The 24998-nt window shown below is 30.1% G+C and overlaps 8 protein-coding genes across 9 annotated transcripts in view; 3 read left to right on the top strand and 5 right to left on the bottom strand.

Moving 5' to 3' along the window:
* Positions 1-4619, bottom strand: part of LOC124492561 (uncharacterized) — a 41387-nt gene extending 36768 nt beyond the window's left edge. For both annotated transcript variants that reach the window (XM_047055482.2, XM_047055483.2), the window contains exons 1-2: positions 3546-4619; positions 2179-3426 (exon numbers count right to left, since the gene is read on the bottom strand). In XM_047055482.2, the coding sequence (XP_046911438.2) occupies positions 2179-3339 (1161 nt within the window). In that variant the 5' untranslated portion in view covers positions 3340-3426; positions 3546-4619. The remainder of the gene's footprint in view (positions 1-2178; positions 3427-3545) is intronic.
* A 1814-nt stretch (positions 4620-6433) lies between these two features.
* On the top strand, positions 6434-8444 carry mus81 (mus81 structure-specific endonuclease subunit). The gene is made up of 2 exons (XM_047055487.2): positions 6434-6648; positions 6708-8444. Exons 1-2 carry the CDS (start codon positions 6535-6537, stop codon positions 8334-8336), a joined length of 1743 nt encoding a protein of 580 aa, XP_046911443.2. The 5' UTR covers positions 6434-6534; the 3' UTR covers positions 8337-8444.
* On the bottom strand, positions 8349-12666 carry glu (structural maintenance of chromosomes 4-like protein gluon). Its single transcript, XM_047055484.2, has 3 exons — positions 12421-12666; positions 12028-12365; positions 8349-11968 (listed from the first exon to the last, which is right to left on the bottom strand). Exons 1-3 carry the CDS (start codon positions 12542-12544, stop codon positions 8462-8464), a joined length of 3969 nt encoding a protein of 1322 aa, XP_046911440.1. The 5' UTR covers positions 12545-12666; the 3' UTR covers positions 8349-8461.
* Positions 12667-12864: 198 nt separating this feature from the next.
* On the top strand, positions 12865-15606 carry LOC124492564 (uncharacterized). Its single transcript, XM_047055485.2, has 5 exons — positions 12865-13521; positions 13587-13909; positions 13971-14349; positions 14432-14698; positions 14760-15606. The coding sequence occupies exons 1-5, from the start codon at positions 12993-12995 to the stop codon at positions 15503-15505; spliced, it is 2244 nt and encodes a 747-aa protein (XP_046911441.1). The 5' UTR covers positions 12865-12992; the 3' UTR covers positions 15506-15606.
* Positions 15500-16305, bottom strand: LOC124492569 (uncharacterized). Its single transcript, XM_047055491.2, has 2 exons — positions 15930-16305; positions 15500-15858 (listed from the first exon to the last, which is right to left on the bottom strand). The coding sequence occupies exons 1-2, from the start codon at positions 16180-16182 to the stop codon at positions 15722-15724; spliced, it is 390 nt and encodes a 129-aa protein (XP_046911447.1). The 5' UTR covers positions 16183-16305; the 3' UTR covers positions 15500-15721.
* Positions 16306-16826: 521 nt separating this feature from the next.
* On the top strand, positions 16827-18061 carry LOC124492567 (uncharacterized). Its single transcript, XM_047055489.2, has one exon. The coding sequence runs from the start codon at positions 16827-16829 to the stop codon at positions 17607-17609; it is 783 nt and encodes a 260-aa protein (XP_046911445.1). The 3' UTR covers positions 17610-18061.
* Positions 17960-20057, bottom strand: Adck1 (aarF domain containing kinase 1). Its single transcript, XM_047054401.2, has 4 exons — positions 19799-20057; positions 18812-19733; positions 18537-18749; positions 17960-18465 (listed from the first exon to the last, which is right to left on the bottom strand). Exons 1-4 carry the CDS (start codon positions 19873-19875, stop codon positions 18109-18111), a joined length of 1569 nt encoding a protein of 522 aa, XP_046910357.2. The 5' UTR covers positions 19876-20057; the 3' UTR covers positions 17960-18108.
* A 76-nt stretch (positions 20058-20133) lies between these two features.
* LOC124491705 (uncharacterized) lies at positions 20134-23436 on the bottom strand. The gene is given in 5 exon segments (XM_075735366.1): positions 20134-20444; positions 20522-20647; positions 20698-22021; positions 22100-22673; positions 22675-23436. Coding segments are annotated over 5 exon segments (2784 nt in total). The 5' UTR covers positions 23292-23436; the 3' UTR covers positions 20134-20301.
* Positions 23437-24998: the final 1562 nt, after the last annotated feature.

Below are 24998 nucleotides of genomic sequence, written 5' to 3'. Positions count from 1 at the left end.
TTTTTTCTCTGAATGTAGATCATCTCCATCATCATCATCATCATCATCCAATTGAAACATCAGACAATCAATTGAATAATAAAGGAAAGAAAAATTGAAGCATTCAAATCATCAAACTACAAATAAATTGGGCAAAGAAAAAAAAATATTCAATAAAATCCATCGAATAATATAGTTTGTGACATGAAGAAAGTGTTTTTTTCCGTTATTGGATGAACAAAAAAAAGGAGTGTCTGATGACGAACATTAAATAAAAATTTAAATGTCAAAAACAAAAACTCTGGACTGTGGAATCTTGATTGATTTTTCAATTCGAATTTTTTTTTTTTTTTTGTTAAAGAAAACCAATACAGATTCAGAATCGCAATAATAACTAATGATGATGATTATACATCTCTCGGAAAGTGTGGCTAAAAATATCTTTCAATGCAAGATATATGGAAAACAGATGATATTTGATCATCATCATCATCATCATATCAGTGGATCATCATCAGCATCATTGATCTTTTTTCTTTCAAAAAAAGAAAGAAAAAGATTTATATGACAAGACACCAAAGATCTGATCATTTACCAAAAATATGTTGCCACACAATCATACAGCGATAGACAGACATGAACGTCAAATGTTTACAATGTCAATGAAGAAAAAAAACAAACAAAATCGAAAATCTCTTCCTTTTTCTAAACACCAAAAAAAAAAGAAAGATGCCAAGATGATTGCCACAATGCTGCTTCTTTCTTGTTCATTTTACACATTACTAATGGCCATTTTTAATAATGTGTATACACAACAACTAAACATATGAAAACAGATGGCCAAAAAAAAAAATGATCACAACAACAGAAACAAATCCGTTATCGATTTTAACACATCCGGTTAATTTTTTTCGTTGTTGTTTTGGTAAAACATACAATCATCAATCAATCAATCAATCGATCAATCTTTGATCAAATCTAAATCAAAATAAAAAATTTTTTTTTTTTTAAAACAAACATTTTTCTCATTGGGCTCACAATTAATGATTCTGTTGTTGTTGTGTGTTATATAAAATTCTTTTTTTTTGTCAATCATCATATCAGTTATGATATTTATAACTGAATAACAACAACAACAGTAGAAAAAAAATTATTCAAATTAGAAAAAAAAGGAAGACCAGTGGAAACAACAACAACAACAACAAAAAAATCAATCTAATCATCATTAGCATTATATGCTGGTTGGGAATTGGCGCAACACCATATATACAATCAATAATGATGGTGACCATTTTTTTTTCATTTCACCAAAATTTTTTAAACAAAAATAACGATTCGATTAATTCAATTTAATGATAATTTATAATGGCACCATCATCATCATCACCATCATCATCATCAACAACAACAATAACGAGAAAAAAAATTGTAACCTTGTAACATTCATCCGCAATTAATTACAGAAAGACCAGAAGACTAAAAAAAAAAAAAAATTCAAATTTCAAATAAACCTTGGAAATATAAATGTGATTGGAATTTAAAAAAAAATTAAACAAATTTACAGTTTGAAAAAACATTGATGATGATCGATGAATCAAAAAAGAAAACTTTGTAGATTAATGATAATTCTTTACCATTGTAGTGTTAGTGCTAACTATGTGATTTTTAAAATACAAAATTTGAATACAAAATTCGAAAAAAAATTTTTTTATATAATGATGATGCAGCCATCATCATAATAATAATCGAAATCGAAATCGAAATCGAAATCGAAATCAAAATCAAATAGAATGACAAGATTAAAAGAAAAATTTCTTCATTGATTTTTATCGCATACAATTTCACTTTCTCATTTCTTTTTTCTCTCGTACATCTTTTGTCTCAGATTTGTAAAAAAAAATCCAATCAATCGATCGAATGAAAATACTGTAACTTGTCTCTCTCTATATTGTCCATGGATGAAAAAACTCAATAAATCTCAATTAAAAGATATTACAAAAATTCAAATCAATCATTCATTCATTCGATTTACCATTGAAAATAGCGATAAAATGCAACACACAAACGCATGCGCATATTTGTTTCAATCATCATCAACAAAAATGAATTTTGAACATGATAATTAAACAAAACAAAAATTATGTCAAATATGATGTAAAAGAAAATCAAAAAAAAAAAAAAAAAAAATTTCAAACTTACATTATCATTATTGGCAAGCATAAAACAGTCATTGGAAGATTCATGTTTTAAATTCGGAAGAATTTCACGTTGATCATCATTTTCGTTGTTGCTACTGCTATAATCGATACATGGATCAGCGTCATAATCACCATCATCATCTTGAATTGAATTTTCCTCATCTTCATCATCATCGTCATCCATTTCATCATCGGTGGTGTAAATTTTTCCACAATTTTCACCAAAACTTTTATCATTGAATAATTCTGCATAGAATTCATCAAGATCATGTATAATTGCTTCAAGATCTTTTCCCACACATTCTTCAGATTGAATATTATTATTATTCATAGTATTTGTTGAATTTTTATCCAAATTTACATTTGATTCTATAATTTGACAATCATCATCATCCTTTTGATCATTTTCATTGTTGATTTTGATTTCAACATCATTTTCATTATGTAATGATTCAAGTGTAACAAGGTCATCAGGAATTGTTGTCACATTTTCAATAATAACATTATCACCATCATCATTATCACCGTCAACATTCATATCGACAAATTTCATTTGTTGGCCACTCTTATTGACATTAAACATATGATCCATATATGATGAAGCTGATTTAGATTTTCGATGATAATTCCAATGATCCTTCAATTCTGGTACATAAATAGCCATTAGATTATCAACAATATTAATTTCAACATTTGTATCCGTTGTCACTGTACGTTGTTGGATTTCAACAGAATTTTCATTATCATTCTCATCATTACTATTATTATCATGCAAGTGAATAACATTACTATTTTCATTCGTATACAATAAAGATGGATCATCAACGGTTGATTTGAATGAAAGTTCGGATGAAAATGAAGACATATCATCATCATTATCATTGATGTTGTTGTTACTGCTACTGTTGTCATTAAATAATGAAGGTGGTAATGATGTCAACGTTTCAGGATCGGATTGTTTGATTGAATTCCCTCCATTATCAATGTCTGGTAATGTTGAATTTTCTGATGATAATGATGATGAAGCATTAATATTCAAATTGACATTATAATCCATTGTTTCGGTAGTGGTGTTTGTGGTCGTCGTCGTCGTCGTGGTGGTGGTGGATAAATGACAATTTTCAGGGATAAATGAAAATGTTTTCTTTGTTGGTGACAACATTTTGTAACTGGTTTCTTTTCACTTCAAATTTGACATTTGAACGATGAAAAGAAGATGAAATTCCGGAAATTCAAACTAATGATTCAACTAATGGATTGGAAAAAAAATAAAAAAAAAATGAAATAATGATTTTACAAGGTTATAAATGGAAATCAGTTAATAGTTGATTGATTGTACAACAATAACTGGTATATATAAATACTTACAACAATCGAAAAAAAAGATTAAAACATTAAATTCAAAATAATAATGATTTTCAGCTTTTTAATCAAATTTTTTGAAATTCGAATTACTTCGATAAATTATCTTCCAGTTTGTGGACATATAAAAACATTGAATTTTGATGAATATATTTATCTTATGAAAACAAAATCATCATGATGATTTAATCTTTCAATTTTTTGAGCTCGGTTTAGTAGTATGTTTTTCCCTTATTAAACAACACAAATGATGATGATGATGATGATCACACCAAGGGTAATAATAATGTGTGTGCATTTATATAAATGTGAGATAATAGATCTCAACTATATTCACAATAAATGAACAACACAATATATATTTTGGTGTGCGCGTTCCAATGTTTTGGTTTATAGTTGATTTGTTTGCAGTTCATTCAAAAACATCGTTACAACTTTTGTTTTTTTTTATTACTTGAACACACACACACAAAACATGCATGTGTTTGTCTTTTTTTTTCACTTTCACTGTGTGTGTGTATCGTATACGAAACAAAACAAAACACAGAACACACAGAACACACAGACACAATAACAAGGCGCGCAATTTTTTTCGTCGTCAATTTTAACCGAACCAATAGATTTTAGAAAAAAAATGTTGAAATAGTCGATATCATTCAGTGATGTTTTTTTTTATAATTTTTATCTTTTTTTTTTAGTATTTTTACATTAAAAATGGATAAAATTAAATCAATATTTAGAATCGATGATGATCAATATGGAATAAATTTTGGATAGACACACGATTTTTTTTATAATAAAATCATCACATATTATTCATAAATATATCCAAAATCAATTGAACTGATAATCAATTTTTAGCACACACACACACACACAAGTAATGAATTTATTCAGATGAAGATGATCAACGATATGAAGATAAATGATGATGATAGAAACAATATATATCGAATGTAATGTATAAAAAGTGATGAAAGATTTTAAAAGATTTGAATAAAAACCATGAATGATAAAAAAAAAATTTACTTAAAAAAAACATGCGAGTCGTTACCTTTTTTTTGTCGCAGTAACTGCTCTATCGTAGCAGCAGCAGCAGCAGCAGCAGCAACAGCATCATCATCATCAAAAGTAACAAAATTTATGAACATTATCATGGATCAACAATAAATGAGGAATCTTTTGAAAAAAAAAATTTTTTTATACAACATTTAAATATCTATAAATGAAAAGATTTTAAAAAAATTTTAAAAAACAAATTCACCATCACCGTTTAACTATTACACACTATTATCCGGTTCATTTATTTCATGAAAGGAAATGATTACAAATCCAATCAATATTTAGTAGATACACACACACATTATACTGAAAATTCTTTTCATTTTCAATTCGAATGTTTTTGAATTCCATTAAAAAAAAAAAAAAAATTTCATTGTGAAATTAGATTGGCCACCAATGACAATCAATGGTGGTGACATAATCATAATATAATAATGACATATGGATTTTTTTCTTTTGCCTGAGAAAATTTATGGAACAACAACAACAACAACAACAATTTCAGATTCAGATTCAAAAAAAAAGACATTTACATTTGGTAATGATGATTATCGATGTGTGATTTTTTTTTCTGGACGACGAAGAAACAAAAATCAGCCAACCAATAATAGATCATAATTCGTAATTTTCAACAATCATCATCATCATCATCATCAATGATCCATGATGTAATATGATTTTGATGATTGTCATACAATAAAATGGTTTTTATCATTTTTCTGTATATTTCTTCTACATAATGATGATAAAATATTCTTCCATCATCATCATCATCAAAACACGTGCACAATTTCTCTATGAATGAATGCAAAAAAAAAATAGATCATCAAACGAGTCTTGTTATTCTTAGATGTGAAGAAATGTTTCGACAAACATGACGATTTCTTCAACAACAACAACAACAACAACCACGATGACGTTACCCAACGCATAAGATGATGTGATTTTATTTCACCATAAATGTTTGGAATATGAAACTTTCTTATTCAATTCAAAGTAAACTTCGTGAATTAGCCATCAATTTTATTCGTTGCTGGGTATAAAAAAAAAAAAAAATTTCAAGAATTTTTTTCTTTCACATCACCATCATTATCAATGGTGATCATTGGCCATCATAAAGAAAATCGTGTTATAACACAACAATGTAACAAAACAATAGCAACAAGAGAATATTATCATTATCTTGATCGTTGAATAATAAGAAATCTTAAACAACAACAACAACAACAACAACAACAACAACAAAAAATTGAAATAATGGATAAGATCTCGAACAAGTTTTGTTACAATTTTTTCTTTCTTTCTTTCTACCATTTTTCCATTATCACATCACAAACATTGCACGTGTTGAATTTTTTCTATATATCTCATCACCAAGATGTGTTTGTGTTGAATTACATAATAACGATGAAAAAATTCGTTATTTTTTTCTGTTGTTCTCAGATGATGATGATGACAATAAAGAAAACAATTGACCTCGAATCTTATTTTTTTTTTCATTGAATGAAAATTACTTTTTTTTATGTTATTATTGTCGCCCAAAGTGAACAACTTTTTGATGATCGACGACAACTAACGACGATTCAATTCGATGTTAAAATGATGATGATGATGATTGATGGGCGTCAATTTTATCGATTGGCTAATAATTGTCATTTTTTTTTTGATTATAATTTTTGATCCAAATAAATAACAATGATGATTGATTGAAGATTAATAATAAATCGATTTAAATTCTTTTTTTCTATAAAAATTGTCCGATAGATGGCAGAAGAGACAATTTTAATTTGAAAAAAATTCGTTATTTTTTCTGTGATAACGTCACTTGTGGATTGTGTGTGTGTGTGTGTCAACTTTGATTTTTTTATTTTATTAAATTTTTTTTTTTTTGCTGAAAAACATTTTGATTTTAACGTTTTTTTTCAAATTAACAATGGCAACTGATGATAAATCTGATGATAAGAAATCATTGATTCTTAAATGGTTAACACAATGGCGTGATCAATCTCGACAACATGGTAGTAAATTAGAATATGTTTATGGCAAGGTTAGTTTTTTTTTATAAATCGATTTATGAAAAATTTCAAATTTTTTTTTTGAATTTAGGCATTAAAAACTCTTCGTGAACATCCTCATCCAATAAGTTCTTGTGATGATTGTAAAAAATTAAAAAATTTTGGACCAAAAATCTGTGAAAAAATTAATAAAGAATTTACCAAACTTAATAATACTGGTGATGATCGTTTATTGTCTAAAACAGCCGTTTCCAGTCAACAATATTCACCAAAACGTACATTAACCGATATTTTACCTGTTGCTGTTCGTCCTAAACGTCCATTGATATGTACTCCTAAACAATCAGCAAATATTTTTGCCAAAAATAGTCCACCAGTTAAAATCACGAAAACAGCAACACAACGAAATGTAAAAAATTGGGTTCCAACTCCCGGTCAAACACCATTTGCAATTTTAGTTGCATTACTTCGACGTCATTTAGAATTCGATGATAGCCGAGTAAATAAATTGGATCTTCAAGATATGGCCGAACTTTATACTACCACACGACCATTGATTTTAACTGCCGCATTGAATTCATTGATTCATCGACGACAATTAGTCGACAAAACTTCTGATCGAAATGCTAGATATTTTCTTACCGATAGTGGACGAAAATTGGCCATACAATTAGCGAAACAATGTCCTATGCTAAAGGATTTTGTTGCTCGTTTCCTTAACGATAAAAATAATCTCATTACTAATTATTTCGAAACCCGAGATTGCACCGAATCAATTCAAACTCCATGTCAGAATTTTATTCTTGAAGCCGGTACCTATGACATAGTACTTTGTATTGATACTAGAGAACGATATTCTGATAGAAATGGTACTCAAAATCGAACTGCATTTCCAGTGGCTCTTCAACAAAAAGGTATACTTATTGAAATTCGTACCCTTCCGTTGGGTGATTTTGTTTGGATAGCTCGAGAGAAAATTCAAACATCAACCGATTCAAACAATCAAACTATTGTTCAACAACAACAACATCAAAAAATTCGCCGTGAATTAGTTCTCGACTACATCATTGAACGTAAACGTATTGATGATTTGGCTAGTTCGATAAAAGGTCATCGATGGAATGAACAAAAATTTCGTTTACGAAATTCTGGCATACGTAATCCAATGTATTTAATCGAATATTTTGGAAAAAAATCTCGTAAACAAGATCATGGTTACCTATCGGCAGCCACACTTGAACAAGCCATTTCGAATTGTGAAATCGATGGATTCGAAATAAAACTTACCGATAGTTTCGATGAAACCGTACGATATTTAGCCAACATGTCACGATCATTGCAATGTTATTATCAAAATAAATCATTACTTTCTTGTCAAGATAAAAAACAACTTGGACGTACCTGTGCAAAAGATTTTGTCTACATGACATTCAATGAATTTGTTACAAATTCAAGTAAAATAACCATATTTACAGCTAAAGAAATGTTCATCAAACATTTATTACAGATACGTGGTTTATCAATGAAAAAAGTTGAAACTTTAATCAAAAAATTTCCAACCATTCGTTCACTTTTTCAAGCATATTCCATGTTAAAACATGATGATGATAGTAAACGTGAAAATCTATTGACAAATTTAAAATGTGATTCACTTTCAGGCACACAAGATCGTCGTCTAGGTCCTGTGTTGAGTAAAAAAATTAATTATTTTTACAATTGATCTCTCTATTGATTTTGACATTTGATGATGAATATATTTTTTTATTGTTTATTCTTAAAAAAAAAGATTTTTTGCATTAAATGAACATTGATAAAAAAAAGAGAAAAATTTTTGCTTTTTGACAATTAATTTTCCATAGGTTGTTGTGATTGTTGTGTAGCCGTCGTGGTCTGTGTGTTGATTGTTGATTGTGTACACGAATTTTTCACATCAAATTTTCGATCAAATTCAATTGGATCAAATGGAATTGATTTAGTTATGTTGAATGTTTTATAAATACCAATTAAACGATCGGCCAATTCGTACATGTTGTTTCGTAAAGAGATAATCAAAAATTGTGTATTACGTGTTCGTTTTTTAATATAATTGGCAATGATTGATACATTTTTGAAATCCAATGCAGCATCAATTTCATCCATTATATATAATGGTGATGGTTTATAATAATGAAGTGCAAATATTAGGGCCAATGATGCTAATGTTTTCTCACCACCCGATAGATGGATATTTATCTTCCAGGTTTTTTTATTCGGTCTTACAGCATAATTAATTCCTTCGGAGAATGGATCCAATGAATCGATAAATTCTAGATCGGCATCACCACCCAATGTAATTGATCGATACAATTCTTTCAATTTACGTGCAATAATTAGATAGCCAGTTTTGAATTCTTTAAAACGACGATCTTTTGTTTCTCTCAAATGTTCCATATACAAATCACGTTTAGCTGTAATGTCATCCAGATCAGCAACTTTCGATAGATAATCACGTCGATTTTTACGGAATGTTTCGATAGCTCCAAAATTTGGTGATAAATTTTGCCGCTCATGGTGAAAGGATTTGATATTTTTTTCAATCATGTCAACAGACAAATGTTCTAATTCTTCATCGGATAGTATAGGAATGATCATATGTTCCTTCTTTGATTTTTCTTGTTCTGATGATTTCACGTTTGTTTCAGGTGTTTGATCATCAATTTCCATTTGTTGTTGATCATCTTCGTCTTCATCAATCGGATCCAATTTAATCGATTCCAATTCAGCCAGATATCTAGCTATTTTTTCACGTTTTTCATTCAAAAATTTAAACTTTTCTTCGGATTCCAATTTCAAATCTAATTCACTATTTTTGATCGCATTAAACTTGGCATCGATTTCACGTACTCGTGTTCGAAGATCATTGAGCTCCTGTTCTTTTTTATGACATTCTTCTTGAGCATTTTCATATTTTTCAGTTATTTCTTTGGCAACGATTTCAAGTTCTGCAATTTGTTTCTTAATTTCTTCCATCTCTTGTTCAGTTTCTTGTTGACTTTTCATATTATTAGCCAATGCTTCTTCAACTTTTTTCAAATTTAATTCAGCAGCCGTCTTTTCCGAAACAAGTTGGTTCAAATGCGTTTGATTTTCTTTCAGATTTTTTTCCAACGTTTTACGTCTTTTTTTCAATGGACCCATACGTTCATTAATTTTTTCATTGATTAAATTATCAAGATCTTTAACCTTATCTTGTAGTGAATCCATTTCGGACATGGATTTTTCATAAACTTGTTTAGCTTTTAGATATAGTTGTTCGGCATCATCTAATTGCGGATTTTTTTTTAGCTTCTCCATTTCAATCTTTTGCCGTTTGATATTTTCCTGAACTAATTTCAATCGATTAGCCGATTCTTTTATATCCAATTGAAAGCTGTTCACTTTTTCTTCCATGAATTTTAAATCTCTTTCCAAATGGGTGATATTATTACGGATATTATCGATTTCGTTATCAATATTTTGTCGTTCCGCTTTTAACGATTCGATTTCATTCTCAAGTATGACCGCTTTTTCTTCGGATTCTTCGGACCCGGTCTCAGTAATCGACTGTCCCATGCCACCGGATTTAGGCCTACCGCCACCAGTCATGGCACCATCCATTTCGATCAGATCACCACTTAAAGTTACAACGCGATATCGATTTTGACGAGTAATACGCCGGGCTTGATCAATATCTTGGGCAACCAAAGTTTCACCCAACGCATAGTAAAATGCAGGACGAATTTGCTCATCATTTATACGGACCAAATCAAATAGACGAGAAACTCTTTCGGGATACGATACTGATTCTTCCCATCGAACCCTGAGCTTATCTAACGCTATGAACGTGGCTGGTGGTAATTGATTTTGTTTTAAAAATTCCACACATTTTTGTGCATTATCAATAGTATCGACAACAAAATTTTTCAAACGACCACAAGCAGTTGAAACAGCAACATCATATTTTTTATCAATGGCACCAAGATCACCCAAACGTCCGTATATGCCTTCCAAACTTCTTTTGTGTTTAGCATCCATCAATGCATTCCGAATGGCATCACGTGATTGAACCTTCTTAACCGATTGTCGAATATCAAGAAGTTCAGTTGCTTTATGATTAATCATTTCAGTTAGATCAATACGTTTCTGTTCTAAAGTTTGAAATTTTTGTTGAAATTTTTTCAACTTAGATTGATCTACTGGTATTTCTTGCTCATACTTTTCAACCATACGATTCTTTTCATTTGTTTCATCTTGTATTTGTTGAAATCTATTTTGATGTTGTTCATATTTATCTTTAGTTGAATCAGCTTGTTGTTTGTAAACCATGTATTGATTATATGCTTCATTCATCTGATCCAATTTTGAGCTTTGCATGTCTTTGAATTGAATCGATTCCAAATTAAGCTGATCACGTTGTTGAATTAAATCTGAACAAGCTTTTTGTGCAATAGCTGTTTCTTCATTCATTTTTACTTCAATTTGTTTGATTTCCGATTCCATTTCCGTCTTTGATTGTTCAAGTTTTTCTATCAATTCATCATTTTGAGACGGCATATCGCTCCATTCGTCTAGTTTTTTTTGATCTTCAACAATTTTGTTTTTCAATTTTTTCAACTTGTCTTTTGTAGATTTTCTTCTTTGATTAAAATATAAATCATTTTTATTACATTCTTGAAATTTTATTCTCAATTTTTCAGCATCTTTTTTGATCTCAGCAAATTGTACCGTTTTGGCTTTTTCCTCTTCATCCAGTGTCGCTTTCTCCAATCCGATGGTTTCTTCTTCATCGTTCAAATCTTTGATTTTTCGCTCGAATATGGCATACTCTTCTTCATGTTTTTGCATTTTTTTTGCCAGATTATATCGATGATATTGAACAATTTTTGCCTTTTCAATTTTTATTTTATTTTCCAACACTAAAGCTTGTATGGCTTCATTTTTAGCTTTTTCACTTGATTTCATTTCTTTCTGAGCAAAATTGGCACGAAGTACATACTGAGTTCTTTGTTCATTAAATTCATTATATTTAACGGCAAGTTTGTCGATTGGTTCTTTGTAACGAGAGGTACCGATTATATCTTCAAGATATTCCAACATACCGATATCACTATTTGGATCGGCTTTCGGTTTCATTAAGGATATCTGTTCAACTTCACCTTGAAGAATTAGAAACCGATTATAACGAAGATCGATTCCGACTTCTTGAAGTTTTTTCGATACATCTTTGAACAGCACTTTACGATTGTCAATCATATAATGAGAGGAATTATCTTTGCTAACTACACGACTGACAGTGAATCGAGTGCCATCGATTATATGGACATTTTCATCACCCTGTAGAAATACAAATTAAAATAATTTATAATTAAATTACATTATCGTCAGAGACTAACCTTATCGTCGATCATGGCAAAATTAACATCAACTTGAGCAAATTGACAATCAGGCAATAATTCACTATTATGAATGATTGACGAAATCTTCGTGCAACGAAGTTTCTGAGCACGGTAGCCAAACACAAACAACATTGAATCAATGACATTTGATTTACCGCTTCCATTTGGTCCGACAATAGAATTAAAACTTTTATAAAAAGGTCCAAGTAGACTATATCCACCAAAAGATTTGAAATTGGTAATACCGATCGTTTCAATAATCAAACGTTCACCAGTTTGATCATCCAAGTTTTGTGGTTGAAGAGGAGGCGGAGGCATGTAAATATCATCAATGACTGAAATGAATGAAAACAAAAGATTAGATGTGAGAACATAAATTATGACACATACTTTGAGTACCACATTCTTCATGAAATTGTTCTTCGAAATCATTTCCAATACTATTACGTTTACCAATCGATAGACGATTATCATCAATTAAACTTGAATCTTGATTTTTACGAATTCGAGGCATTTTTTTTTTTGTAAAAAAAAATTATTCTGAAAAAAATTCGAAAATCATCATTCAGTTGGCGGTTAATTTGAGTGATTTATTTTTTTGTATACATTTCAATGATGGAAAAAATTTCATACAAATAAGACGTACTGAAATTACCCTGTTTTTTCGATTCAAATTTTTTTTTGTCAGCAGTATTGCCACCAAACGGCTAAATTTTCAAATTAATATGGCGTTAGTTTGACATTGATGAGCATGCGTTGTTCGATGTATGAAACGGATTTTTTTTTTTTTTTTTTTGCTGAGCACACATCATTGCTCACAACACACACTCACTCACTCACTCGCTCCCTTTTTCTATTTGTACGACATTGAGTCAAGGTGTGTGTGAATGGTTCCACATTCGATGTTTTTATACATTTTTTCACTTAATTCTATTTGGACGGGATTGAGCCAAGGTGTGTGAATGGTTTTTTCGTTTCTTAATGCGCGCAAGATGGAACAATCTGAAGTAATTTATGAAATTAATCAAGATAATATAATCCAAACGGAACAACAACAAAAGCCGGTAACATCAACCGCAGTTGAAATTAAACAAGAAATTACTGAAAATAATATGGAAATCGAAAATGATCATCAAATATTGATCGAACAAGAAGGTTATCAGGTATCGCTCGATGATTTTGTCAATTTTCATAATGATCAAATTAAATCAATGAAAGAAGATAACCATTATCTGACAAAAGGTTTTGATATTATGTACAAGTACAAAACTGTTTTGGATCTCATCATTGATGATTATTTTAAAGATGACAAGCATTTTAAATATAAAACCATTGTCGAATCATTGGAAACCGATCTTGTTACTTTTATTGCCGATGATGAAGAGAAATATCAACAATTGATTCAAGAAGTTAATACAGATATTGTTTTAAATGAAGAAAATCAGCTCGAATTTGTTGAACTTGAAAATCCTAATCAAGAAGAAGAAGAAGGTATTTCATTCAAATCAATCATTGTTGTTGTTGTGAATTATGATGAATGTTTATTTATTTTTTAGTTGTCAATGGAATCAATGAATTCGGTCCATCAATTATACGTAAACTTCCTGGACAAAAATCGGCACCGCCACCAGAATGTCCGGCATGTGGATTGAAAACACGTAGCCGTCTTAAATTGGAAGGACATTTATTGGAACACGAAGATAATCCATTGGTTGTTTGTAATCATGAAAATTGTGAGACAGCTTTTGCTTTGCATGAATTAACACAACATGAAAAGGATTACCATCCGGATGTTTGTCTTATATGCGAAATGTGTAATGATGTGTTCGATAACAAGACAACTTTAGTTCAACATTATAAGCTTCATATATCGAAAAAGGTATTTTTTATATATTTTTTTTTGTTACAAGAACTTATTTCAAAAATGTTTTTTTTTGTAGGAAAAATTGAAATGTAACTTTCCCGGTTGCGATTATACTGATATTTATGCTGGTCGATTGGATCGACACAAAAAAACTGCACACAATATTGAAGTAACCAGACAATTCAAATGCGATTTTGAAGGATGTGGCCGTATATTCAAAGATCGACCATCGTATTATACACATTCATTGATACATAAAGATCGAAATCTCGTTTATAAACACAAGTGCACTTATGAAAATTGTGGTGCTGTTTTTAAACGTCGAAGAAATCTGGCTTTACATATGCTGAAACATGGCTATGTTAAACGTAAATATACATGCATGTTTGGTGAATGCAGACGAACATATGCGCGCGAGAAAGAATTAATGAGACACATCGAAGTAGTTCATCGAGGTATGTTTAAATAGGCACAAATTGTTTTGTCTTGTCTTAAATTTTACAATTTGCAATATCAATTATTATCGTTGTTTTTTAGCTCATTTCAAAAATGAACCAACTGATGGAGAAGAATTGGCAGCCAATGAAACAGGAAATGAAGATGAAAACAAAAATGATGATGATTCCAACACCGAAGATGGTGTTCCGTCGGTTAAACGTTTTAGAAAAAACAAATCAATCGAAAGTGAATATTCTGATTCACACTTAGATGATAATGATGATTCTCCTGCAAATACGGCAAAGAAAATATTGTTCATGATGAATAAAAGTAGCAGTAATCCACAAGAATTGGAAATTATTGGAGGTATGATTTTTTTTTGATAAAATGAATTTTTGTATTGATTAAATGTGTTTATCATATATAGGCAGCGTAAATGACATTTTTCAGGATAATGATCTTATTGGAACCGATTGTGAACTATGTCAAAAGAATTTCGAATCAGCTGAAGCATTAATGAATCATTTAAAAGATCGTCATCATCAATATACGGTTAAAGCTTATCGTTGTGATTATGAAAACTGTGAATTTGCAACACATTTCCGCTCGATTTTGGGTAAACACAAAAACAATGTCCATGGTGGTAAATACAAATGTGAAGTTTGTGGCAAATTATCCAAAGATTCTGGCAACCATAATCGTCATCGAAATATTCATAAAAACATTCTATATCGTTGTAGAGTAGCCGGATGTGATGCTGTTTATAAAAGTCCGAAAGCTTATTATGTTCATGTATTGACACATTCAAATGAGCAGCCAGTTTATGCTTGTGATCATCCTGGTTGCAAATACATTACCTATTACGTAAACACATTGAATGTACACAAATTGACACATTCAGATATAAGAAGTTTTTTCTGTCCATACGAAAATTGTGGCAAAGGATTCAAACGTAATGGTGATCTTAACAAACATATTATACATTCACATAAAGGTGTAAAAAGACCTCAAAAGAAACGTCAACGTCAATCGAATAACGATTCACAAGTAATAATGTTCCGTTGTAAATATGAAGGATGTAGTTTCACTAGTGCTGATAGCGATCAAATCAGTAAACATGAAGAAGAACATGAACAAGGAATAGTAACCGAAAACGTCGAAGAAGAATACTAATCTATTTTCTTGTTTTATTTTATTATTATTATTAATTTTTGAATAAAAATTTTTGATCATATACGATACAAACAAATAAAAATTATGTAATATGAAATGAAGATTATTTTGGATTATTATTAATGAATAAATTGTTTTATTTTTGTCTCTTTTTCAGAAGAAATTATGATTGATGTGAATTTTTTTCATAAAAGTAAATGTGCCAGAATTCGAAATTCATTTTGGTCGTTTTGTTGATCGTTCATCAGTCGCAAATTTAAATGGAACAATTTTTGTTGTTGGTTTAGACTTTATTAATGGTATTCCTGTTTCCATTTTAGGATCGTATTTGACATTGCATGCGAATTTTAGCTCTATATATAAATTAAATTGAAAGTTTATTTGATCAGATGACATCACTATTGTCAAATCAAGTAACAATTACCTCTTTTGCAAGCTGGAGTTTTACTATACATTTTTTCATAATAATTTTCCGTCGTTGTTTTGAATTTAGTCAATGATTTTGTCCCATCTTTTCGAGGTATATTTGAAGTTGGCAACTCATTGTTGTTAAGCTTGATAGTTTTCACCATTGATTTACTCGGTGTTGCCACTTCTTGTCGTTGTTCATTTTTTTCATCTTTGGCCACCATTTGTTGTTTGATGGTGATCAAAGGTTTACGTTTAGAAGAAATCATTATTGTAAGGATTAAAAAATCAAAAAAATCTGTGTCCAAAAAAACAAATCACACGAGAAACAATCGTTAAATAGAAAAATTCAGAATCCGAAATGTTGAGCTACACACACACACCAGAAAGAAAGCAACTCTTGTTTGTCTAACTGAAAAATTTCAAACTAAATGATGATATTCATAGACGATAGGATGAAAAGGGACGGGCTATTCTCGATGAGAACCACCAATTTTAAGGCAAGAATGTGCATTATTATTTGTGTTGTCCACACATATTACACACACGCCTATAAAATTCATCAGTAATGAATTCATTGTTTTTGTTATTGTTGAGATAATCGTCATTAAAAATAAAAATAAAAATAAAAACATCGAAACGATACACACATATTATGCATCTATGATTGTGAAAAAAAATTACGTCCTTTCTCGTCTGATCAATGATCTCCTATCATTCTCCACTTTTAATGAATATTTTTTTTCAAATCCAAATCAAATTCATATATTGGTCAGCATTACTATCAATAATTAATCAATATTGATTATCATCATCATCGATTTTTTTCATTAAATCATTTTTGGTTTTATAAAATATTTAATGTTGTTTGTTCAAACTGGCTCGTCGTTCCAACAATTCATTACAACCAAAAATGCCTCGTGAACGTAAGAGCGCCAAAAATAAACAATCGGCCATTGCCGTTGATCATCATTTGGATGGCTCTGAACCACCGGTTGTAAAAGCTCCGAAAAAACGACGAGGATCTGCAGCTAATTCCGGTTCTGGTATGAGAGGTAATGCCAACCAAAATCAGAATGGTGATTCAATGATGGTTCCACCGCCACAACCACTTGGATCTGGTTATGGTGATACACTATATGCATCGAATCCATTTGATGATACACCACCAATGTGTCCACCTATTCCTCCCGGTGGTAATGCACATCCTGTTGGTATGCCTCCACAAATGGGTGGTCCAATGTCACAGCATGGTCCACCTAATGCCGGTCCAATGATGAATCCGAATGGTCCAGGAGGAATGATGCCAGGAAATGCTAGAATGATGGGTGGTGGTGGTGGTCCACGTGGAATGTCACCAGGTATGGGTCCAAAACCACCCGGAATGATGGGTGGTGGTCCACCACCACCTATGCCTGGTGGTGGTCGATCATATCCACCCGAACAATCAATGGTGTTCAATGCAGCCAATCCAAATGCACCACCAATCTATCAATGTGGTTTCTGTCGAAAAGAAATTCATGATAATGATCAAGCCATTTTATGTGAATCTGGTTGTAATTTTTGGTATCATCGTATCTGTGTAGGCATATCTGAACGTGCATTCATACTATTAACACAAGAAGTTTATGCAGAATGGGTATGTGATAATTGTAATAACAGTAAAAATATTCCTCTCATTAAATTTAAATCATAAAGAAAAAAACAATGATGATTATCATTATTATAAGAATAATGATCAGAATACATATACTTATTTATTATTATGATTATATAATTTCATCAAAATCAATTTTATTTATTCAAAATCACAAAATATAAATTACATATATGAAACAATAACAAAATCAGAAAAAAAAACAAACAAAATCCATGTATTCATCACATGTATAAACTGGCAGGCAATTTATTATTTTACATTTAAATTACAATTTTTTTTTCGTCATTCAAGATCTCAATGGATAGAATATTTTTTTTTTTTTTGGTCATCATTTTTTAAAAAATTACACACAGAGACACACGCACGCACAACACACTTGTATAACATTTAGTTTCGATAATTTTTTTTTTAATCAATTAATAATTAATTAATTAATTAATTTTTATCATTCATTCATTTTCTATATAAAAATAAAATTTTTCTTTGTATTCAATTTATAATAATAATAAAACAAAATAAATTTAAAAGAAAAAATTCATTCAATAGCTGATAATGTTGATTTAATAGATGAAGATCTGTATGTAAACCATGAATCCATCCAAAGATAGAATGAATATAATGATAATTTAAAATATAAATAACGTGTCTGTAAACGTATAATGATACGTTGAAACATATTACGGCTTTGCGCTAATCGTTGTTCACTTGTTGTTTGTATACAATAACGATTCATATTCAATAATGATCGTCGTTCATCGCATCCTAATACATGGCTTATATTACGTATAAGATCATTGGTTTTCATTATCAACAATAATTGTCGATCAACTTTGCCCAATATTTGTGATATATTATGCATATATAATGATGCATTTTTTCGTAGTTCATTTTTCTAATTTAACAACAAAAAAAAAAAACAAATTTAACAAAATGAAATCAAATCAACGTTTTTTTTTGTATCACCTCTTTACTGATTACAGTCTGATCTTTGGGACGATTTTCTAGACCACGTGATATGGCTGACCATGGTTTAGCTGTAACCATACAGGACAATAATGGAGCGTCTTTCTCATCGATACCCATAAGAATGGCTCGTTCTTGAATTTGTTTCAAATCACCACGAAATATTGCCAACCAGAATGCTGAATAATTCTGTCTAAATTCATCGGTTAATTGCTATTGTTGTGGGAAAAAACAATATTTTTTTTCGAAAAACAAAATAAATAATAATTTATTACCGTATAAAGGCCATGGTCAAGAAGATATAGGTAAAAATCTTTGCTACCAGTTTTTTTCACCAAAACATTACCGGGATGTGGATCACAATGTACGGTACCATATGTATAAATCATTCGGCCATACATATTTTCAAAACGATTAGCTATTTCCTGACAATTCATACGATTTGAAATGAAAAATTCTTTATCCGTAATGGATGTTCCTTCAACAAATTCCATCATTAAAACTCTTTTTGTTGTATGTTTCCAATAGATATGAGGTATTTTCAACCATGGTAAATCTTTTAATAATATAGCTATTTTTTCCGAATTTTTAGCTTCATTTACGAAATCCAATTCCATTGGTATATTACGTTTCGTTTCATTCACAAGCCACATGAATGAAAAATCGGGAAATAATCGATCGATAACGTTAAATAAAAATTCCATTGTAGCAATATCGACTAAACTATGTTGAAATACTTTTGGATGTTGTACTTTAACGGCAACAGTTTCATTTGAATTTCGAAGTTTTGCACGATAAACTTGTGCTAATGAAGCTGATGCTATGGCTTTTTCATCAAATTCATCGAATATTTCGTCAATTTGTTGACCAAGTTCTTTTTCAATTACTTTTTTAATATCAGAAAATTTTGATCTTGGTGCTTGACTGTGTAGAATTTTCAATGTATTCACATATTCTTTGGGTACAAGATAATCTAATGCTGCTATATGTTGACCTACTTTGATAAATACACCACCATTTGTACAACATAACTTTAATAAACGATCAGCTGAACGTTGATGACATTGGGACCATTTTTCTAATGTTTCCATTGAATCATCACGTAATTTTGATACGGAAAATTTATAATCAATTGCAATCTGACTGACCGTATATGCGGCTACACCGAATCGTACTAAACCAATATGTCGAGGATTCCTAGCCAATAAAATGAAAATAAAACTTTAAAACCATTTGATAAAATATAATCATCAACATTTTACCAATCATTTTGATGAAGAACATAACCAGTGTAGCCACCAATACCGGCAAATGTTGAAAATTTTAAAAATCTAGACATTATTTTAAAAAAAATGATAATGGATGATTGCACAATATATATCGATTATTGAATGATTGTCAATGAAGGACACATATTGTCACATTCAAAACTTCAAAATCATCATCATCATCAATTGAAAACAAACACTGAAAATTGAATTATTATAACCAAGACACGTCACGACATCTTCAAGTGGAAATAGATTTTGAACCTAAAAAAAAAACAAACAAACATCTGATCATGATCAGCTGAATAAAAAAAAATTTTCATTTTCAATTTGTATAGGAATGCCATCTATCGAATATTTAATGGAAATTTTAAATTTAAATTTCAAATAATTTGCGCTTTTTTTTATTATTATTAAAATATACTCATGAATGAATGAATGAATGATGATAAAATTTTAGACAATTGTTTGTTTATATTTAATAATGATCATCAACATTATCGACGTTTTGGTAATATAATGCCATCACACCAATCTCTATCATCCGGTTTAAGAATCCAATCAATAACATGAATAACACCATTCGATGCTGCAATATCGGCACGATATAATGGTGATACATTCACTTCGACTAATCGTCCTGTCAAAAAGATCGAGAAGATTATTTAGAAAAATTTTTGATTGAATTCAAATTGTTTAATATAATGATCAACTTACGTGAACATCCATCAACACGGACACCAGCCTGTAAATATTGTTCGCTAAGAATTGATGGTATAAATTGTCCATCTCTTAAATCTTGACTATAATAAGCTCCTTGTGCAACATGATACATCAGGAATTCTAGAATGATAAAATTAAAAAATCATAGCTCATTTATACTCATTTCAAACCTTTCAAAGCTGTCATATTTCGTCGTATCACTTCTAGATCAGTATCCGGAACTTTTTGTAATGCATCATTACTAGGCACAAATACAGTGAATGGTCCATCTTTACGGAGAAGATCAGCAAAACCAGTTCCTTCGACTAAAGTGACGAAACCATCAAAACGTCCACAAGCTTTCAAAGTATCAATTATATCTTTATCTGAACCTGGATAAAGTAATCCATCAATCACATGTACTAGGCCATTGTTTGATGTTTTCTGATTTGCATGTATCACACGTTGTCCATTGATTGTAAATGTTTTATTGAATGGTCGATTAATGATTAGTTTTGTTTTACCACGAGTTGAAATCATCATGTTATTGGATAAAGATTCGATAGTATGAATGCCTTCAATTAGATAGCCATTCAACATGAATGTTTCCATATTTTTACGCCAACGTTTCAATAGATTCGGTGGTAAATGACGAACAGCATCATTTGATGGCAGAATTATTGTATATCCTTTAGTGGAAAAATCCATAAAATCTTGCAATTCATTTTCGAATAAATTGGATACTTCATTAAGAATTAGATGTGCATCTAATTGTTGAGCAATTTCACGTATTGTTGTCGATGTATTGGCTATGATTGAAACGGTTCCTGTTGCACAAATATCACGTGAATTACATTGCATCATTTTTTCCGCACAAGTATTGGCAGACAAATCAATCAATTTGGTACTTTTCTCCAACAATAGCTGCATTTGTGCAACCAATTCATTATCAATCATTTCTTGTTTACGAACTTTTGCCTCCAAAGTGTTACCATTCGTAACCAGATCATTTGGTTCATTTAAATATGAATTTGTGTCTTTTAGATTTCTTGCCATCCAAAATGTTGTTGTTTCCAGAGGAATCTGAGTTGTTGCACGCATTATATCATGTTTATGTTCGGCAATATCTTCATCATTGTCAACATCATCATCATCGTTTGGATCGTAATTTAATGGAAATCCAATATTTGTTCCATGATCATCATTGTTGTTGTCAACATCATCATCATCATCATCATCATCACCAAATGTAATAATTTCTCTTTCATTTTTTCTTTCCATTAATTTCTGTTGTAAATCATCATTTTTATTGTTGCTTGCCATGTCTACTTGATATTGATCATTTTTATATGAACTATATGTATTTGGAATTCGTGATGCACTTGGTGGTATATCCGTACGATTGATCATTTTGTATCGATCATTGAATGTAACAAAATTATTCAAACTATTCATGGTGGTGGTGGCCATGGTTGTATTTTGTTGCTGTTGTTGTTGTTGTTGAGATAATCTAGCCTGCATTGGTGATAATAACCTTTCATTATTGTACAAATCATTGGCTTTTTTCGCTACAACTTTAAATGGTTTTCTCACCGAATCATTGGTCATTTGATAACGAAATTTTGCTTTCTTCACAACAATTTTTTTCGGACCATCTGGACCATTATGTTTTTGTTGAATGGCATCATCTGTTTTCGTTTGTTGTACGGATATTATTGATGATGATGTTATGTTTTTGTTATTATTGTTGAAACGATTTGAATTTTCCATTTTAACAAAACTATCATTATCATCACCGTCATCATCATCATTGTCATCGTCATCAATATCATCACCATCATTTGGATCTTTTTGGTGTTTATTTTTATTATGTGCAACAACTTTTAAACCAATATTCTGTGCCATTGGTTTGGTGGCCAATTCATTTATATCCAAATATAATGTTAATCCTTGTTCAGGTAGATTAAATCCTAATGTTGCACCATGTCTATGTGGTTTTATCATCGGTATTGGCATAACATCTGAATTGATTATTTTATTATTTCCTTTCAATGATGATGATGATGATGATGATGATGATGATGATGATGATGAGGTTTTACGTTTATGCAAAGGAAAATGGTAAATTTTTAACATTTTTATTCAAATTTTCTGTTCGTATCGATTCTGATGGAAAAAATGCTTGTTTATATTTAGCTGGATGTATCATATAAGCATTCTGTGGTGTTTGATAACTATTTCTTGAAATCGATTCCGATGCTAAATATTGTGATGAAATGTTGATTGAATTTTGTTGATCAATATTATTATTATTATTATTATTCGATGTGATTAATGGAACAACTTTTGCAACAATATTTGATGATGCCGAATCACTGGCCATTGATATGGATTTTTGTTGCATTGATGGATTAAGAGCTGTATACGATAAAATTGTCGCCGAATGGCCATGATTGTAGCCACTATTTTTATTATTATTATTATTATTGGCAATAGTAGCCGTTGTCGTTGTAATTACCGGTGTCCAACCATTGGTTTGAACATTTGAATGTTGTGTTTGATTATCAATCAAATGTAATGGTTGTTGTTGTTGTTGATGAAGTGAATGTTGATGTATTGATGATTGAACAACCGGTTCATATTGACTGGCACTTACATAATATAAATATGATGATGATCGAATAATTTCAAATTTTATTAATATAATTAGAATATAGATGAAAAAATCATTAATCATCAAATGATGATTCACTGATGGCTGAATGGTTTTCATTATCATTATCATTTATTCATTTATTAATTGATTATTTATTTTCACTGATTGATTAATTTAATTTAATTAATTAATCCATTTAGTGCGCTGAAATATTCAGAAAAAAATTATCAAAATTCATTATACAACAGATGTAAATGAGTGCGAAAAAGAAAGAAAAAACATTTTATTTTTCACTTGAATTTAAAGAAAAAAATTCAATTCTTCTATTTAGCATCTATTTATATAGATGATGATGAACATCGCTTTCTCTCTCTCTCTCTTTCCGAATCCTTTACTTTTTTTCGCTCTCTCTTTTTGGCTACTTAAAATCTGATAATTTCTTCTTTTTTTTTAACAGAAAAAAAAAGAAAAATTTCATTTCAATTTATCCATATGATGGTGACCACAGTTTTCTAAACTTTTCATTATTTTAACAAACAATAATGATGATAACCGATTCATGTCAATGATTTAACCCGATCTGTGTGTGTGTGTGTGTGTGTGTATAACTCACACCATAAGAATGATTCAAAATTTATAATGAGGCTAACTCTTACATTACACTACTGTGTGTGTGTGTGTGTGTGTGAACATTTCAAGCAAGAATAATAATAATAGACCAGAAAGTAGATAAAAAGAACTACAAAGATAGTATGAACAAAATGAGAACAAATTACGAACTATAAACGTGTTCCTACTGTGAAAAAAAATAACAGCAACAACAACAACAACAACAACGTTTATGACATCCAACCGTCCATCATCATCATCATCATCATTATCATTATATAGTGGTAGTGATGATATAACAACAATACGAATTTATTATTATCATCATTATTAAGTGATGCGTTGATGATGAATGTGAGTGGTGAAGAATGAATGACAAAAAAAAACGGTGAATCTTTTCTTTTCTTTTCTTTTTACAGAAAAAAAAGGAACAAATGTGAAATGTGTACTCACACACACACACACACATTCAGGTAATTTGTCTTTTCGGACATTTCTATTGAATCCATTTTGTGTTTTGTTTTGTCCAGTTTGTTGTTGTTGTTGTTGTTGCTGCTGTTGTTCCAGTTGTTTTTTTTTTACTATTCCAAATATATCAGGTAGCGTTATCAGCATTTTTTTTAATTACTTTGATAAACTAAAAGAGAAAAAAAAGAGAGTTCTGATTTCAACAACAACAAAAAAAAAAACAGAACAGAACAGAACATAGAAAAAAACCAGATACTAGGTAAATAAAGTGGTTGATGAAAAGTGAATGAAGGGAATTGAAGGGATTGAGAAATTTTAATTTTATTTTTTTTTTTTTTTTTTTTTGTTGTACTTTGGTGATTAGATCAATCCAAATGTGTCTGTGTGTGTGTGTGTGCGATTGTTGTTTTTCAGTAAACGACAAAATTGTTATTCTTTTTTTTTGTTTTTTATTTTTTTGGCGTGTCTTTGTTTTCATTTGTTTTGTTTGTTTTCGTTAAATAAAAACTAGATTCGAGAAAAATAAACAAATAAAAAGAAATTGTGAACAATTCACATGATAATGTGGTTGTTGTTGTTGTTGTTGTTGTGGTCAATTATAATATTATTATTTAGGATTTTTTTCTTTGTTTTTAATTTCTTTATCAATTTTGATGACCAATGATCGTAAAAGATGATTTTCTATAAGTTTATTTTATTTTTTATTTCAATCATGTTTGATGATGATGATGATGATGATTACGATGATCATCATCATTG

This window comes from Dermatophagoides farinae, chromosome 1 (assembly GCF_024713945.1).
Source record: "Dermatophagoides farinae isolate YC_2012a chromosome 1, ASM2471394v1, whole genome shotgun sequence".
Classification (NCBI taxonomy): Eukaryota; Metazoa; Arthropoda; class Arachnida; order Sarcoptiformes; family Pyroglyphidae; genus Dermatophagoides; species Dermatophagoides farinae.
The sequence above is the reverse complement of the archived record's forward strand: the minus strand, read 5'-3'. Positions and strand labels throughout refer to the sequence as shown.

Coding starts and splice junctions, on each gene's coding strand:
- mus81 (XM_047055487.2), top strand. CDS start 6,535: ATGGCAACTGATGATAAATCTGATGATAAGAAATCATTGATTCTTAAA. Junction 6,649..6,707: donor TAGAATATGTTTATGGCAAG/GTTAGTTTTTTT, acceptor TTTTGAATTTAG/GCATTAAAAACTCTTCGTGA.
- glu (XM_047055484.2), bottom strand. CDS start 12,544: ATGCCTCGAATTCGTAAAAATCAAGATTCAAGTTTAATTGATGATAAT. Junction 12,366..12,420: donor TGAAGAATGTGGTACTCAAA/GTATGTGTCATA, acceptor CATTCATTTCAG/TCATTGATGATATTTACATG. Junction 11,969..12,027: donor TTGCCATGATCGACGATAAG/GTTAGTCTCTGA, acceptor GTATTTCTACAG/GGTGATGAAAATGTCCATAT.
- LOC124492564 (XM_047055485.2), top strand. CDS start 12,993: ATGGTTTTTTCGTTTCTTAATGCGCGCAAGATGGAACAATCTGAAGTA. Junction 14,350..14,431: donor CATCGAAGTAGTTCATCGAG/GTATGTTTAAAT, acceptor GTTGTTTTTTAG/CTCATTTCAAAAATGAACCA. Junction 14,699..14,759: donor AGAATTGGAAATTATTGGAG/GTATGATTTTTT, acceptor TATCATATATAG/GCAGCGTAAATGACATTTTT.
- LOC124492569 (XM_047055491.2), bottom strand. CDS start 16,182: ATGATTTCTTCTAAACGTAAACCTTTGATCACCATCAAACAACAAATG. Junction 15,859..15,929: donor AACTCCAGCTTGCAAAAGAG/GTAATTGTTACT, acceptor ATTTATATATAG/AGCTAAAATTCGCATGCAAT.
- LOC124492567 (XM_047055489.2), top strand. CDS start 16,827: ATGCCTCGTGAACGTAAGAGCGCCAAAAATAAACAATCGGCCATTGCC.
- Adck1 (XM_047054401.2), bottom strand. CDS start 19,875: ATGTCTAGATTTTTAAAATTTTCAACATTTGCCGGTATTGGTGGCTAC. Junction 19,734..19,798: donor GTTCTTCATCAAAATGATTG/GTAAAATGTTGA, acceptor TTTATTGGCTAG/GAATCCTCGACATATTGGTT. Junction 18,466..18,536: donor AGACTGTAATCAGTAAAGAG/GTGATACAAAAA, acceptor TTGTTAAATTAG/AAAAATGAACTACGAAAAAA.